Source organism: Sciurus vulgaris (genome assembly GCF_902686455.1).
Source record: "Sciurus vulgaris genome assembly, chromosome: 8".
NCBI lineage: Eukaryota > Metazoa > Chordata > Mammalia > Rodentia > Sciuridae > Sciurus > Sciurus vulgaris.
In genome coordinates this window covers 133337985-133354248 of record NC_136468.1, presented here as the reverse complement: position 1 = coordinate 133354248, position 16264 = coordinate 133337985, and the positions used below count along the sequence as shown (strand labels likewise).

At 41.1% G+C, this 16264-nt stretch overlaps 1 protein-coding gene across 6 annotated transcripts in view; it reads left to right on the top strand.

Annotated features, from left to right (window-relative positions):
• TTC28 (tetratricopeptide repeat domain 28) overlaps positions 1 to 16264 on the top strand; it is a 603016-nt gene that overhangs the window by 434738 nt on the left and 152014 nt on the right. For all 6 annotated transcript variants that reach the window (XM_079151218.1, XM_079151219.1, XM_079151217.1 and 3 more), the window contains one exon: positions 12916 to 13423. In XM_079151218.1, coding sequence (XP_079007344.1) covers positions 12916 to 13423 — 508 coding nt within the window. The remainder of the gene's footprint in view (positions 1 to 12915; positions 13424 to 16264) is intronic.

Genomic DNA, 16264 nt, shown 5'->3' with positions numbered 1-16264 from the left:
GCCTGCTAAGCAATTCTAAGCACTTAATTGTAAACAGCACGAGTGAGGGGTTCTTTTTAGAGCACATGCCTGGCCTCTTCCTCATCTTCGTGTGGGAGTTCCGGAAGAGGAACTGCACCCTGACAAGGGTTTGGACTGGGTAGATCCTGACTTAAATCCTAGCTTTGCCTCTATTAGGTATTTGACTTTAGACTCATTGCTTAATGTTTGTTTTCTCATCTGCAAAACGAGGGTAAAAATTCCTACCTTATGGGTCACTGTGGAGATTTGAAATAATGTAAATAAGCTGCCTGATATATCATGACTCACTGACTATAAAATGTTCGTTTTTCATATTTTGATATCTCTGAAATCAGGATGGTTTTATAATCAATAAGCAAGTATGCCATCATTGTTTAATTGCAGCATTTCCTTCATTTGTGGCATATATTGGAAAGTTTTTATAATTGATGAGAACTTGAGTTTCATAAAGAGGATTTCTGTGTGAGCTTTGCAATGCTGTGACCAGACACCCAACAAGAATGATCTAGAGGAGGTGAGTTTATTTTAGCTCAAGTTCCAGAGGCTTAGTCATGGTCAGCCAAGTCCACTGCTCTGGGCCCAAGGTGAGGCAGGACATCACAGCAGAGGGCTGAGGTGGAGGAGGGCTGCTCTACTCGTGGCCCCCAGGAAGAAGAGAGAGAGAAGGGGGAGGGCCACAGGGACAGGGCGCCCTTGCAGAGGGAGTCCCTCCTCCATTAGCACCCCAGCTGCATTCCCACCCATTCAACCTGGAGCGAGCTGAGTAGGCCACAGCTCTCATGACCCATCGCTCCACCTCTAATAGTCCTGCCCGATATAGGAGCTCTGGGGGGACACCCCAAGTCCAAACCACAGCGTTTGCCTAGTTTTCAATAATAGTATTCATACTTATGCTTATTCTAAAAAAGATTTGATACTACACAGAAAGAATCCATTCTACTAATTTTCTAAGATTCTGGTTTTGGGTATCCTTACAAAATTATTAAGGGAAAAGATATTATAACAAAAATGATAACAGCTCCTATTTAATCCTTTCATGCCTCATGTGCACAGAACAAAGGTAATGGGAGTGGATTTCAAAAGATTCAACAAGAGCATGACTGACTGGATGAGGAGCATGAGGTAGAAGAATAAGATCAGTAATAAGGGACCTAAGGTCGTGTGCAGACAGACAACATGCTGGCAACTCAGAAACGCCTATGCCTCTGGGTTCTTGCAGCTGTAGTAAAAGGTAATCAGGAGTGAGTTTTTGTGCACCAGAATTGTGCCCAAGGAGAAACAGCGTTGACTGGTATTGGTACCATGTGTTCATCCTGGAGGATGGGGTGTTCTTCTTTTATAACCTTGTGCAGACCCAAAGTCCCAAGACCATCTGTTTGGCCTTTGAGTGTTTATTGAGCACCTGCTGTGTGCCAGGCAGCAAGCTAGACTCTGAAGCACAGAGCTGAGTAAGACAACCCTTGGCTTCAGGAAGCTTCCCTCCAGCCCATCTCACACTGTGCTCTTTCACCGACAGCCTGTATCTTTTCTTACTACATTTAATAGAAAATATAAATCATCTCCTTTATGTTGTAGAATGTATTTCCTCTTAAAGTGAGCATATTTTTTAGTATTCATTTCGATCCAAAACAAATCATACTGCTGAAAAACAAATTTTAAAATAACATGGTGAATCATTTCTTCATACTTGTAATTAGAAATTTTATCCAACAGTTTAACCTGTGGTTAATACCAGCTTGTATATTTTTATGGTAAGCTAATTTAAAAAATAATTTAGGATCTTAATTAAAAATTTAATTTTTGTGAACATATTATGTTCCATTTTTAGATCTTGGTGCCATGCCTTCTTTCTCTGGGGATTTCCAAAAAGGAATATTTATGTGCTTACATGCCCAAATAATTCATGTGCCAAAGGAACAGTGACAAATGCCACACAAGGGAAATGACATTTTGGGGTTTTTTAATTAATATAATGAGTGAGGAGGGAAAGGGTACTAGTCTGGTACATTTAAATTTTAAATAAGCATACAAAACAGATTAAATTAGTATAAATATGTGACTTTAAAATTACTTAATTTACTCAGTTTTATTGGTATTTAACATCCATAATACAGCTACCAGTAAATGGATATTTACTAGGTGCCAGGCACAATTCTAAGCTCTTTTAATGTATATCATAACCATCCCATGAGGTAATTATTATTACCACAATCTTATGGATAAGGAAACAAAGACACAGAAAATAATTCCTTAAAAAAAGAGAGCCAAAGCCAGGCACATGTCTGTGATCACAGTGACTCAGGAAGCTGAGGCAGGAGAATCACAAGTTCAAGGCCAGCCTGAGCAACTCTTAGTTGGCCCTGTCTCAAAATAAAATAAAAGAGATAGGACTCAAATCTTGGAAGTTCTAATCATTGTATACCCTAGGATCTGCTAAGTCCATTATTATTTAGAATATATAGTTGGAAAAATTATTGAAGTTTGATTAAAATTACCAAAGTTTGCCACTGAACTTACTACTAAATAGCTGGCTAGGATTTTAAAGACAAAGCAGTATGTATTTTGAAAGTATTGTAGATCTCATCTGTTAACATTATTACATCAATTTTTAAAATATTTAAATGTGTCATTTAAGATAAAACCGCCAGAAATTAATTCTAAATTGATTTAGCATACACATTATTTCCATTAAAATAAAGATTAGTAAATAAAAACTAGTGTCGTTATAATTTCAGGGACAAATTGAATTCAGGGACGTGTTTGTTTGAACATGTGGGCCAAATGACAGGGAATAGGTGATGATAATGCCGAACCTCTAACTGGTTATTGGAAGAACTAGTGACAGCACGTGCTTCCTGTGTTAATCATGGAAGCCACAAGAGCAGGGGAAAATCAGCAAAGGTGACAAGGACTTGCTTCCAGGTGGCTGTGAGATGGCCTGATGGATGTCAGTAAAGCAAAGTGAGGAAGGGGCCAGCTGGGCGTCTGAACGCCTGGGCTCTGGTCCTGACTTCACTGTGCATTAGCAGGTTGACCTTCAGCCCTAGTTTTCTAGTTGTGAAGACTTGGAGGGATTTTATTGGGAAGTGATTTCAAACTCTGCTCTGAAGATTCCTGCAGAGTGTTACAGATTCCCCTCAGGGTTGCTTGTGGAGAAAAGTGAACCCCAGTCCAAGTTGACCTAAACAGCTATGATTTTTTTATTGGTTCTGAGACAGGGGTTTCTGTTGCCCAAGCTGACCTTGAAGCGCTGGGCTCAAGTATCCTCCTGCATCAGCCTCCAAAATAGCTGGGACCACAGGTAGGCGCTACCGCTCCCAACGAAAGCTGCATTTTAACCACATGCATCACACGTTTGCAATTTAGCTTAAACAAAGCTTGAAAACAGTGAATTAGGTGATCCATAAGACCTCTTCCAGCTCAAAATTTTCTCCCGTCTCTTGTTCTGAAATTAGAACATTTGGAATCATTCCACAGGGTAGATTGAATCTGCTGGAGTAAGTGAAAATACAGAGAGCTGAGGGTGCAGACCATTGTTCCTGAACATTCTGAAGCCTTGCATTTCAGGAGATCTCAGCCTATAGAAGGACCTGTGCTTTATAGCAGGAGACTGTATCAATATCCCTTCCTGGACGGAAGCCGAAGTCCTCGGTTGTTTCTTAATTCCCTACCGTCTCTCCAGGATCCTTGAGGATCCTTTTTCATTCAGTTTCAAGATTTCTTGTTTAAATTGTTATCTGCTGGCTTCTGCAAATATGTTGTCCTTTTGGGGTCTTTCTTCCTTCCAGAAATGTCTTCTCTGCCTCTCGTAGGTGCACACGTGTGTTTCCCATCTCTCTGCCTTTCTACATTACATCCTGCCTTGCCAAGGCCAGGTTTTATGGCTCAGTGTAAATACTGTCTTTGAAAGGTGATTGGCTCCATTCCAACCCCCTACCGAACAATGTTTTATAGCCCACTGAAATTCAGGTTGGCTGACAAGTGTGAAATGGAACAGTTTTGATTGGACTAAAACAGCATCGTGGTGGGATGTATTCCCTAATCCAGGTCAAATTATTACACGAGGAATTGAGTAAGTTGTGTCTTAGAGAACACGTATGAGGTAGGTTACCTGTCTTTCCCTGGAATCAGTTTTCTGAAGATGTAGGTGAAACAGAGTGGGAACTAAATCTCCAAAAATAATCTTAACTGATTATTTCATGTGAGCGAGAGATTTAGCCCCAGAATCAACTCCCTAATAGAACTGCCAAGACCCTGGTCATTTCACTGATAATCACATTGGTCAAAGAGCTGCGTAGAATGGAGTTCTTGAAGACGTCGTCCCAGATGGATGGCAGTGGGAGACGGTGGAATGTGAGAGGAGGAGGAGAACCCTTAAGCATGGAGGAGATACTGGGGAGTGACATTTCTTTCCTCTGATGCTCACTCACCACGAACTTCCCCACTGACAGTCCTTCAGGAGAAGCACTTCCCAGTGGCTGCAATTTGGCATTTACAGCACATAGCACAGATGCCTGTTGGATTACATCAAGTTTACATGGAGCATCAAGTTTTTTAAAAAATGAAATCATTATAAATTCTGGCAGTTTTTATGGTGTAATTAAAATGTCTAACAGGATACCTCTGGGAAACCAAATGCAGTTTTACTATTTATAGAGCCAGCAGAGGTAGTGTTTCTTGCCAACTTTCATATCTTATGACCTATAAATTGCTCTTAATAGCTAATCTGTCATCCCAGCTTCTCATACCAGAAAGCTTGTTTCCTTATTAATCTGTTAATTTGCATCTGCAAAGGACATTTACAAATACTTGGTGTGAAAACATTGCTGTATTAATGCTGGGCATTATAAATAATTTATCACCTGTGATAGCAACTCTTAGATCGAGGTAATAGATCTTTCTGACATTATATTATTCTTCCACCCTAATATAATTTTGATAAAAATAATTATTATGAAAGCTTCTCTGGCCCCACAGTATTAGAAAAGGCTGACAGGTTACCATGGAAAAGCTGTAACTATTACTAATGGCTCTCTAAGCTCCGAGTAATAGATTCAAACCAACTATTTCAACTATTATTGTAGAAAAGAATTCAGATATGTACTCTATTTTCTTTTCTGGGATAATTGTAGAATATTTCTCCACCCTGTGTTTAAACATTGGGACAGACTGGTTAGATTGATTATGATAAACCTGATAGCAATTACTGAGCATGCACAGCATGGAAATGATTTAAGGGCATTAAAGACCATGTAATTAAAATTTCCCCCTGTTTGTGTGGTACTTAAGCCTCCTATTTCTCTGGGGCTGTAAGTTCATGTGATTCTTAGAAATTCCATTCAGGAAGCTTTCTCCCTACCAAGAGTCTTAGAATTTAACTGATTGTTCATTTGTTTGTTTGCATTTCCTTGATTTGTTTGATTTAATCCAAGAAAACAAAATATAAAAGAGGAGAGATCAAAGTAATGAGGGGATTAGTGTGAGAAGCCAGGTAAGACCTTACATATATTCTGGGGTTCTATCTCACTGTTAAAAGTGAGGCTCGGAGTCTGGCCATAATCCTTCGGGTGGCCCAGAGAAAGAGGAAAATGTGACTTCTGACAACTCACAGTAAGATAAAGCCATAGCAGCTACGTAGTAGACATACTGAGATGTGAAAGGTTTTTTTTCCATTGTCCTTATAAAGATGGCATTGAGTGACACCATGGACAATGTCCTCGACAATACAGACTATAAAATTTCTTTGATGATTCTTTTCTAATTGGTTTAATGTGACTATTGAGTAAGCAGTTCCAGAAGTTCATGACCATCATTTAACCTTTACATTCAGTTACTCTGTGTAGCTCAGTTGCAGATTAAGGGTAGAGTTTCAGGCTGGAATCCACTCCTTAAATAGAGAATATATTTCATTTAAGGCCTCACAGAACATGATTCAATCTTCTGTTTTCAGGTATTTGAGTGGCTAATGATTCCCCTAAGCAAATCTGTGATTTGAATAAAGTACTACCAGAGGATTTTGTATCTAAATTAATATAGGTTTTAAAGATTAGCTAAGTCTTAGTTTAGTACCCAGTGTTCTTCAAATGTGGCATTTTCTATAAAAAGGCTTAAAATGTCATCATCCAGAAACCTATGGTAGTTGGCACATAATTGAACCGCTACATAATGTTAAAGGTAACTGATGTTTCCTGAAGAATGAAATTATTAATTTGTGTTCAGTGTGGTATTGGTCAGGGTTGGCCCTGTTATGGTGTAGTAACGATCAATCTCAAAGTCTCCATGGCTTACAACAAAGGTGTAGTTCTGGTGCCCCCTGTATATTCATTGTAGATCAGACAGGGATCTGTTCTGCCCTGACATGCTGCTCATTTGAAGATCGATTCTGATGAAAGTCTGTAGCAGAGAATAGAGAATGTGGTAAAGATGCACTCGTTCCTGCAAGCTGTCCTCTGGGGCATGGTCACATTTCTTAGCCACAGTAGGTCACTTGGCCACCCCCCACCTGGCTTCACACAGGTGGTGGTGTGCATTCTCACCTGCCTGAAAGGAGAAAAGCTGGCATAATTGCGAATGGCCCCAAAGACTATCCTTGCATCGTTGATGTTTAAAATGTCCTAACTGTAGTCTAATTAGTAACTCTTTTAGTTAAGCATTTTGTCATTATTTTTACTGATCTCTTTGGTTTTTATCTGCTTCATAGAAACCTGTGGACCCTGTTGCACCTGGGTGGGTTGTAAATTTATCAAAAGAGGCTGTCTAAACTCTGTAGTCCCGTGAGCTCAAGAGCTAGAGCCTGAGATGTGGCTCTGAACCCAGGCGCCGTTGTTAAGTTTGTACTTTTGGGCATGCCACTTTATTTCTCTGGATCTTTACCTCTTTTGAGCCTATCTTGATCTCACAGATGGATATAATAACAACACATACTTAAGAGTTTTGTGAAAATGATCAAGTGAAACTGTACTCAGATTCTACAAACGGTGGACAGACAGAACTCATTGAAACTTGCCTTGCAGACTCCTGTTCAGTCACTACTCCCAGGTCTAAACAGCTTCCTGCTCCAACCTAACTCATTCTGTCAAACTTCATGCCTTTGACCATGACATTTCCATATCCTAGATATACCTACTCTCCCAAGAAGGAAAACTTCAATTCATTCATTTATTTATTTTTAAATTAATAGGCTAATTTTTACAGCAGAAAACTAAGTAGATAGTATAGACAGTTCCCACATACCTCTCTCTCCCTGTCAGTTCCCCCTTTTATTAATATCTGCACTATTATGATACCAGTGTCACAGTTGATGAACCAATATTGATTTACAAGAATTCACTGTTGTGTAGTTCTGTGGACTTTGACAAATACGTGATGCCATATGTTTACCATCATAGTATTATGCAGAATAGTTCAGTTTCATTGCCCTAAAAATCCCAGTGCTGCTCAGCGTTTCCTGTAACCACTGATCTTCTCACAGTATAGTCTTGCTTTTCCAGAATGAAATCATCCAGTGTGCTGCCATTTCAGGCTGGCTTCTTCACTAAACAATATGCACTTAAGTTTTCTTCCATACCTTTTTGTGTTTCAATGGATACCTTTTTTTAGCATTGAATAACATTGCACCGTACAACTGTACCACAGTGTATGTACTCATTCATCCTTTGAGAGCCACCTTGGTTGCTTCCAGTGTTTAGCAATTAATAAAGCTGTTATAAAGATCTGCATGCAGGTTTGTGTGTGGACATACATCCAACTGTCTTCCAGAGTGATTGCACCATTTTTAAAAAAAAAATTTTTTGTAGTTGTAGATGGGCAGCATGCCTTTATTTTATTCATTTATTTATATGCGGTACTGAGGATCGAACCCAGTGCCTCACACATGCTAGGCAAGCGCCCCACCACTGAGCCACGATTGCACCCCAGCCCGATTGCACCATTTTCATTCCTTTCAGCAATAGGTGAGGATTTCTGTGGCTCCACATGCTCACCAGCATTGGCATTGCCCCTGCTTTTGGGCTTTTGCCATGCTAGCAGGTATACACAGTGGCATCCCATTGTTTTAATTTGCAGCTCCCCAGTGACATAGATGCTGAGCGTCTGCTTCCTTGCCGTCTACATATCTTCTTTCTGAGATGTGTCTGCAGATCATTTTCCATTTTTTGATTGAGTCATTTCTTATTGTCTAGTTTTTATATTTTGGATACAAGCTGTTCTATCAGGTGTGTGTTTTTCAAATATCTTCTCAGCCTGCAGTTTGTCTTTTCATTCTCTTCACAGTGTCCTGCAGAGCATAAGGTTTCAATTTTAAGAAAGTCTAACTTACCAATTTTTTTCTTTCATGGATTATTCTTTTGGTGTTTTATCTAATGACTGGAGGGCACCTAGATTTTCTCTTGTTCTAGGAGTTTTATAATTTTGCATTTTACATGTGGGTCTGTGAGTCATTTCAAGTTAATGTTTGTGAAAGGTGGAAGGTCTGTATGTAGATTCTTTTCTTGGCTTGTGAGATTTAGTTGCTCTAGTACCATTTCTTGAAGAATATCCTTCTCTGTTGAATTGCCTTTATTCCTTTGTCAAAGATTAGTTCATTATATTTGTTATTATTAGTTCATTATATTTGTGTAGGCCTAGAGAATTTTCTTGAATGCATGAATGAATGAATGAACAGATGAACCAATCAACCAGCAGACTCCAAATACTCCAGAGCTTAAGTCACTTGAGTAAAGTGTTTACTGAGACCATGTGTTGGATGTGCAAATGATCCTAAAATGTCCCTAAGCAAGGGGTGAATTTTCTTACGCATATGATTGCAGAAGAATAAATGAAGGTATGTCAGCCTTTGTATATGATGACGATGACACTTCCCACCATGGATGCGGGAAGTTCCTTACATGGTCTTTTCAGTTGTGGTGACAACATTGTGATCTATATCCTGGTCATCTTCTACCACGTCTCTGAGATTAATAAAGTTAAGTGGGCATTATTTTGGTTGGAGTAAGAAGAGAAACTCAAATCTAAAATGGTTGAGCATCTTCTACATACTGAGCATGAACAAGGCTCTTTACATATACTATCTGATTTAGTATAAGCCCATCAAGGCTCTGTGAGGTATTCCCATTTTACAGATGAGGAAACTGAGGCTCAGATATGTTGCACAATGTACATTATTGCACATTGAGCTATATGAGCCTCTCTGTGCTTGATTCTGGAGCATCCCTGTGTTTCTATGTCCCTTTGTCTATTGGGTTGTGGGTAGTTAATGTAGGACATGGGGCTCTGAACAGGCAGGGCATGCCTGGTACATATGAATTTGGACAGTAAAAAAATTAAAAAAAATTTCTAGTACTAGTGGCAAGTACATTTCCCATTTTCCAACTACATGCAATTAATCAATCAGCAATTTTATTGATTAGTTTCCATATAATGCTACTGTGCATTTAATCTCCCACAAAATAAAACTCTTACCAAAAATATATATAGTACAGGGGGAACATGCTAAGAGGAAAGGAAAACATGTTTAAATCTTCAGCACTATATTTAACGGTGGTGCCATCAATGTGGTCATAGTTTGGGGCAGTTTGAACTTTATTTCTCAAACTAAAAACCCTCAAAGGTAGATGGAAGAAATATGAGCAAATTTCCGGCTCTAGCTTCAGGTCCCGTGAAACTACCTTGTCAGATGCAGTTCATCTCAAATATTGAGGTCACAGAGCGAGGGGCTCCTGACTCCTCTGTGTTCAGTCTGCAGCTGGAAATGAGGCTTAGGCAAGAGCATGAGCAATTTCTGTCTTGTACAAAGAGAAAGCCATTGTCTTACTCCAGCCAGATAGTTTGTTAGCATAACTGTATGCATTTTAGTATTCAAATACAGATGTTCCAAAATGTTTCCACTGTGGGAAGCAGCTGCTGCTATTCTAACACAAAAATCTCAGAGAGATTAATATACAAAGGCAGCATGAACCTTAGTGGCAAATGCAGCATCTGCTTGAGGTGGGGCCCGTGATTCCCCATCGATAGTGGGTCTTCAGATCCTCATTAACAGCCTGAAACCATGTTTCAGATCTACGCTTACTCTACAGAAACAGGAACAAAGACAAGTGATTAATTTGTAATTCACTTAGCTGATAAATACCATCACATGTTATTTGCCCAGAGCTGTAAAACACTGGACTTCGTTTCCTGTGGCAACTGATAGGAATATAGATGTTTGGTCACAGTGACTGATGTTTTCAGTTGCCACTGCTAGCTTCTGCTTGGTAACAGAGCTCAGCCCAGCAAGCCTGCAGTCATAAAACACCCTCGAACCCCGTAGCAGCATATTCACAGAGTACTCACAAGGGCACTCACAGCCTCATGGGCTCCCATCCCAGCCCTGTGAAGTGTGGACAGTATTGCTGTTAAGCACCAGGTTATAAGTGAAGAAAGCCGGGTGAAGAGTTAAAATGACTTATTAGGGCTACACAGCCGGGGCCTTGACGCTAGGTCCTATTCCAGTCTTACCCTGTACCAAGCTGCTCCTCTGATTTCAGAGGCTGTGATGTATACTTCCTAAATTACGTCATCCTTGGTAGAGAGGCCAGCTTGCAGGATACCCACCACGAAGAGCCCCCGCTGACAGCACTGCCTGGCAAGTGGAGGATGCCAGGAAGGAGCTCACTAGTCCTTCCCTCTTTTCCCCACACCCAGAAGGGAGATGCCCCCATACTCCCTTTCCGTATGTTCAGAGAGCTGCAGTAAGCGAGTGCCTGTGCTTCCCTGGCATTAGCGAAATGAAGAACCAGAAGCAGAAGATCCCAGGGTGGTCATTTGGAGTGCTGTAAACCAGAAGTTCCTGAGAACGGTGATGCCTGGGGTGTCGTGCCCGCCTGAGGCCTATGAATCCATCCCGCAGCACTCACGGGCTCACTGCCTCCAGCTGATCTACTATTTGGAGCCATCTAGTGAATTATTTATGGTCTGTACATTTGACAGAGGCTCCTGGCTTGCTGCTGGGCCTAGAAATGTCTGTCTAGAAAACTGAGGCTTGGGAAATTAAGTGGCTAAAGCTAGGAAAGGGCATTGTAGCTCTGAACCCCGATCGTAAGCTATACCCTTGTCATTGTGAAAGAGCAGGTGTGTTTTACTATGAGGGTGACAAGGAGCTGAAGGTCGGACGGTTTGGGCAAGAGAATGTGGGGAGAGGTAACCATGGAAGTAGATGGAAGAGGCCAAGTCCTGGACCTAAAGCACAGGAAGAAAGGGTGGTCAGGCTGGGCGAGTGTGTAGCACAGGGGAAAGGCCCATGAGCACCAGCTGCCATCCAGACCGCTGACGGGATGTCCTAAGCTCAGGACCCAGGGCTCTCCCAGTGGGAACCCGAGGCCCGTGTGGTCCAAGTGGCATGCTGTTTGGTGTTGCCAGTGCTGCTTCTGCCAGATCACAGCACTGTGGCATTGCGACTTCCATGGAGCTGTTTCTGTTCCCTGCCACTCAGAAGAAAGGAAAAAAAAGTAAATTTCTAAGTATGTACTTCCTCTCTATTTTCTATATCTTTCTGTTGGAACATCTGTGAAACGATAAAAGTGACTTAAAACAATACGAAACATTTTGCAAATACACTATTTGCAAGCACTGTAAAAATGGCCTCTCATTTTGATCAAGAACTGTTATTTCACAAGCAAAGAAAATAGGATAGCAAATCGCTCATATCTATAAAATATTAATAAAAGTGTTCAGAAGTGCACAGACATAGAACACATCTCATAAAGAAATGCCCTTACTACAGCAGGGACAGCATTACCTTATTGCTAGTCCCGTGCCTGGGGGCCGGGGGAAGATTCCTTGCCTGCATGTGAGAGTGCACCCTTGTTCTGCCAGGGTCACATTTTCATGCTATAGAGAGGGGTGGCATGGCGCTAAGTTATAGACAGGCAGTGAAGGAGAGGAAGAGAGGACGCTTCCAACTTGTGGAATAAAAAGAAGGACTTAAATAGTCCAGCATAACTTCCCTTTTATACCTCTGCAAAGGAGTTAGAAGCTGAAGACTGGAATCTAGGACTGTATGTGCTCGGTAAGAGTCTAGAAACCATGTAACCTCTCCTTCCGTATCTTCATAGTTCTTGTGTGATCTGCTGTATTGACATAGAGTTATTTTCATTAAAACCTTTAAGACCAAAAGGATTTGTGTACTTTTCTTTGGGCTTTGACCCTGAGGAGGGCGGGAGGCTTCATGAAGGCCTAATGGAGACCACCCCAATCAGAGACACAGGTTGGAACCCAGCCATTGTTTTCCAAGGAGTCTCATCCAAATCTAAGCCCTCCACATTAACCCACACTGACGAAGTCACACTGACAGAACAAGATAAGAGATCAGGACCTTCAGGTGTGTCCTGGGTCACAAAATTCTCAATCCTCATGGTGAACATCTCTCTCCCCACTAATGCATCTATTTGCTTGGGAAAAGACCAGAGTAGAGAATCACCCAGGAGGGCAGTGAGCCAAGCACAGCTTTCTCCTGTGAATGTCCTACACTCTATCATGTGTAGTAATTGATTTGGGTTTTCTTCAACACTTTCTTATACCACTGAGTTTAATAGGTATTAACAAAGCTGTAATATCATAGTGAATATTAGAAATGTCACTAAGTCTTTAAACTAAGACAAAGGTTATATGGAACACAACCTGCTTCTGTGAGATTAGGTATGGAAAGCTCCTGATTAAATTACCATTGTCTTCTGCTGGGAACTTGGTGTTGGATGTGCTCTTTATCAGTTCTCTGGAGGTCTGTGGCCCACTGATAGAAACTCCATCAGGGACTGGATTGATAGTTACAAACAAAGTCTGTGAAATTTTATCTGCCGAAACAAACCAAAGCCATTTTCTCATGTGCTTTAATTTCTCTGCCTTATCCTTTCTCTCCAGGCAGCTTCATCAGCCCTGAGCAGCCTGGGCCACGTGTACACCGCCATCGGAGACTATCCCAATGCACTGGCCAGTCACAAACAGTGTGTTCTTCTCGCCAAGCAATCCAAAGACGAGCTTTCCGAAGCCCGAGAACTTGGCAACATGGGAGCTGTGTACATTGCCATGGGTGACTTTGAGAATGCCGTGCAGTGCCACGAGCAGCACCTGAAGATAGCCAAGGAACTGGGGAACAAGCGAGAAGAAGCGCGGGCCTACAGCAACCTGGGCAGTGCCTACCATTACCGGAGGAACTTTGACAAGGCCATGTCTTACCACAACTATGTGCTGGAGCTGGCACAGGAGCTGATGGAGAAGGCCATTGAGATGCGGGCCTACGCCGGCCTGGGCCACGCCGCCAGGTGCATGCAGGATCTGGAAAGAGCAAAACAGTACCATGAGCAGCAGCTGGGCATAGCTGAGGACCTCAAGGATCGGGCTGCGGAGGGGCGTGCGTCCTCTAACCTAGGTAAGGACAGGGTTTTTGGCATGACCGTGGGTCGACATCATGGACCGGAAATAGCTGGAGCAGCCCACTGTCTTTTATAGGATTTTGTATGTTTTTATTTGAAAGAATTCCCCATTGTGTGTACTGTGCCTTTCCTTCAGGTAGATTCCCGTGGAGCCTGCCTACTCTAAACCACTCCATCTTTCCTATCATCACTGTGCTCTGAGGATTAGGTCTCTGAAATACTGGAGAAACAAAACTCCCCAACCTTTCAATCCATCTAGAGGGAAGAACAACCAGATTCATCTAATTAGAGAGAAGGGGAAATGAAGATGATATCAGCTATGTTTGGTTTAAATGAAGGAGATGCTGCTGGGAAGTCACCAATGGAGAGCACATGTACTGCTTGTCCCTCCCTCTTTTCCTCTGCTTCTTTTAACCATATGTTCCTTGGATAGTTGTTGGAGAAAGTCTTACAGATGGCATGAGAGTCTGACAAGAGCCACCGAAATAGGATCTTGACTTTATATATTCGTTCAATAGTTTGCAACTATTTATTAAGTGCTTAATATGCACTTTAAGGGACACAGAAGTTTTTTTAAAATCGTTATCTTTAAAGAGGTTATAATTTAGTTGGGAAAATAAGAAATATTCAGGACAACATAGGCCTCCCTAAAAAACAGTAACAGTGATGGGTTGCCATGGAATTCCTAGAAGGAAGACCCCCAGGGCTGGGAATAGCCTCAAAAACAACAAGTTCATACAGAGGATTGGCTCCAGGTGGACCTTGAAGCACAGGTAAGATTTGGCCAGGAATGGAATGGCACTGACGCCTAGGGACATGTGAAGGAAGGTAGGAGTCATAGCGGGTTTGCATATCTCAGGGATGGTGCCATGATTAGAATTCAGGAATGTGCCGCGGATGACAGAAGGTTGGCTTGAAAACCAGGCACAGGGAGTGTTGGTGAACAGGAAATTCTGCAAGTTGTGAAATGTGGGAGTCAGGATGAGTCAAGCAGTGACCGCAGGATAGAGGGCTTGGAACCTAGAGCGGAGAAAGTTAGGCATAGAAGACTATCAGGCTTTTCCTTTTCATCTTGTGTCAGTTTGATAAGTTGTAGTTTTCAAAAACTTTGTTCATTTCACCCAAGTTGTTAAAATTGTTGGCCTACGTTCTTTGTAATATCTCATTATTATTTTAATGTTTGCAGACTGTATAGGGATAGCCCTTCTTTATCACTGATAACAGGAGTCCGTGCTGTATGCCCCCCTGCACTTTCCTGAATCATTCTGACTAGAAATTTATCAGTTGTCTTGTTTTTTTTTTTTTTTAAAGAACCAACTTTGACTTCTGTTAATTTTTCCTTATTGTTTGTCTGCGTTTCTTCATTCTACTTTGAGTTTTTTTTAAGCTACCTAAGGGCAAACCTTAGGTTATTGACTGTAGACTCTTCTTTCTAATATAGTCATTTAAATATCTAAATTTTCCTCTAGAAATATGGAATGAATATCATGCCATTATGCATATATAAATATGGCACAGGAAATTTCACCTTTGTGTATATATGAAAAGCACCAATCGGGGCTGGGGTTGTGGATCAGTGGTGGAGCACTTGCCCAACACATGTGAGGTACTGGGTTTGATCCTCAGCACCACATAAAAAATAAATAAATAATAAAGGTATTGTATCCATCTACAACTAAAAAAATTGTTTTTTTATAAAAGCACCAATCAAAAATAAATAAATAAAGGAAGATCAGTAGAGGAAGGAGAAAGGGGGAGGGAAAAGACGGGAACTGGGACTAAAATGAAGTAAATCAAATTCCATGCATGTATGACTTTGTCACAGTGAACCCAACTGCTAAGTATAATTATAATGCTCTAAGAAAATTTCTTTCATCTAAATGTTGCTGTACTTATACCTATTTATTCATTTATTTTTGGTACTGGGGATTTAACCTAGGGGCATTTAAGCACTGAGCAACATCCCCATCCTTTTTTTAACTTTTTTTGAGACAGGGTCTCATGAAGCTGTTTGTGGCCTCACTACATTGCGAAAGCTGACTTTGAACTCGTGATCTGCCTGTGTCAGCCTCCTGAGCTGCTGGGATGACAGGAGTGCACCACCACGCTCTGCTCCCATGATTTTTAAAATATGTTTTCATTTTAATTGAGCTTAAAACTTTAATTTAAAAACAATTTTTTTTAGTTGTCAATGAATCTTTTATTTTATTTATTTATTTATATATGGTGCTGAGTATTGAACTCGGGGTCTCACACATACCAGGCAAGCGCTCTACCTTGAGCCATAACTCTGGCTAGAGCTTAAAACTCTTATAAAATTATTTATTGGGCCGGGGTTGTGGCTCAGTGGTAGCACTCTCCTAGCATGCTTGGGGCCCTGGGTTCAATATTCAGCACCACATAAAAATAAAGTTATTGTGTCTACCTACAACTAAAAAATTAAAATTTTTTTTTTTTTTTGCAGTGCTGGGGATCGAACCCACGGCTCCCACGGCTTTGTGCTTGCAAGGCAAGCACTCTACCGACTGAGCTATCTCCCCAGCCCTCAAAAATTCTTTAAAAAAATTATTTATGATTTCTTTTTGACTCATGAAGTGTTGTTTAACTTAGAAACATTTGGGGGTTTGGAGTGTAGCTCAATGGCTAGTCAAGCACATGTAAGACCCTGGTTTCAATCCCCAGCACTGCACCAAAATAAATTTTTTAAAATGGAGGCTTTCTTAGAAAACTGTACTGTTACCAAATTTCAGTTTTATTTTATTATGGTTAATAATATACTCTGTAGGATTCCAACAGCTAAGGTACTCAATAAGTATCCATTGGGTCAAGGTAGTTGA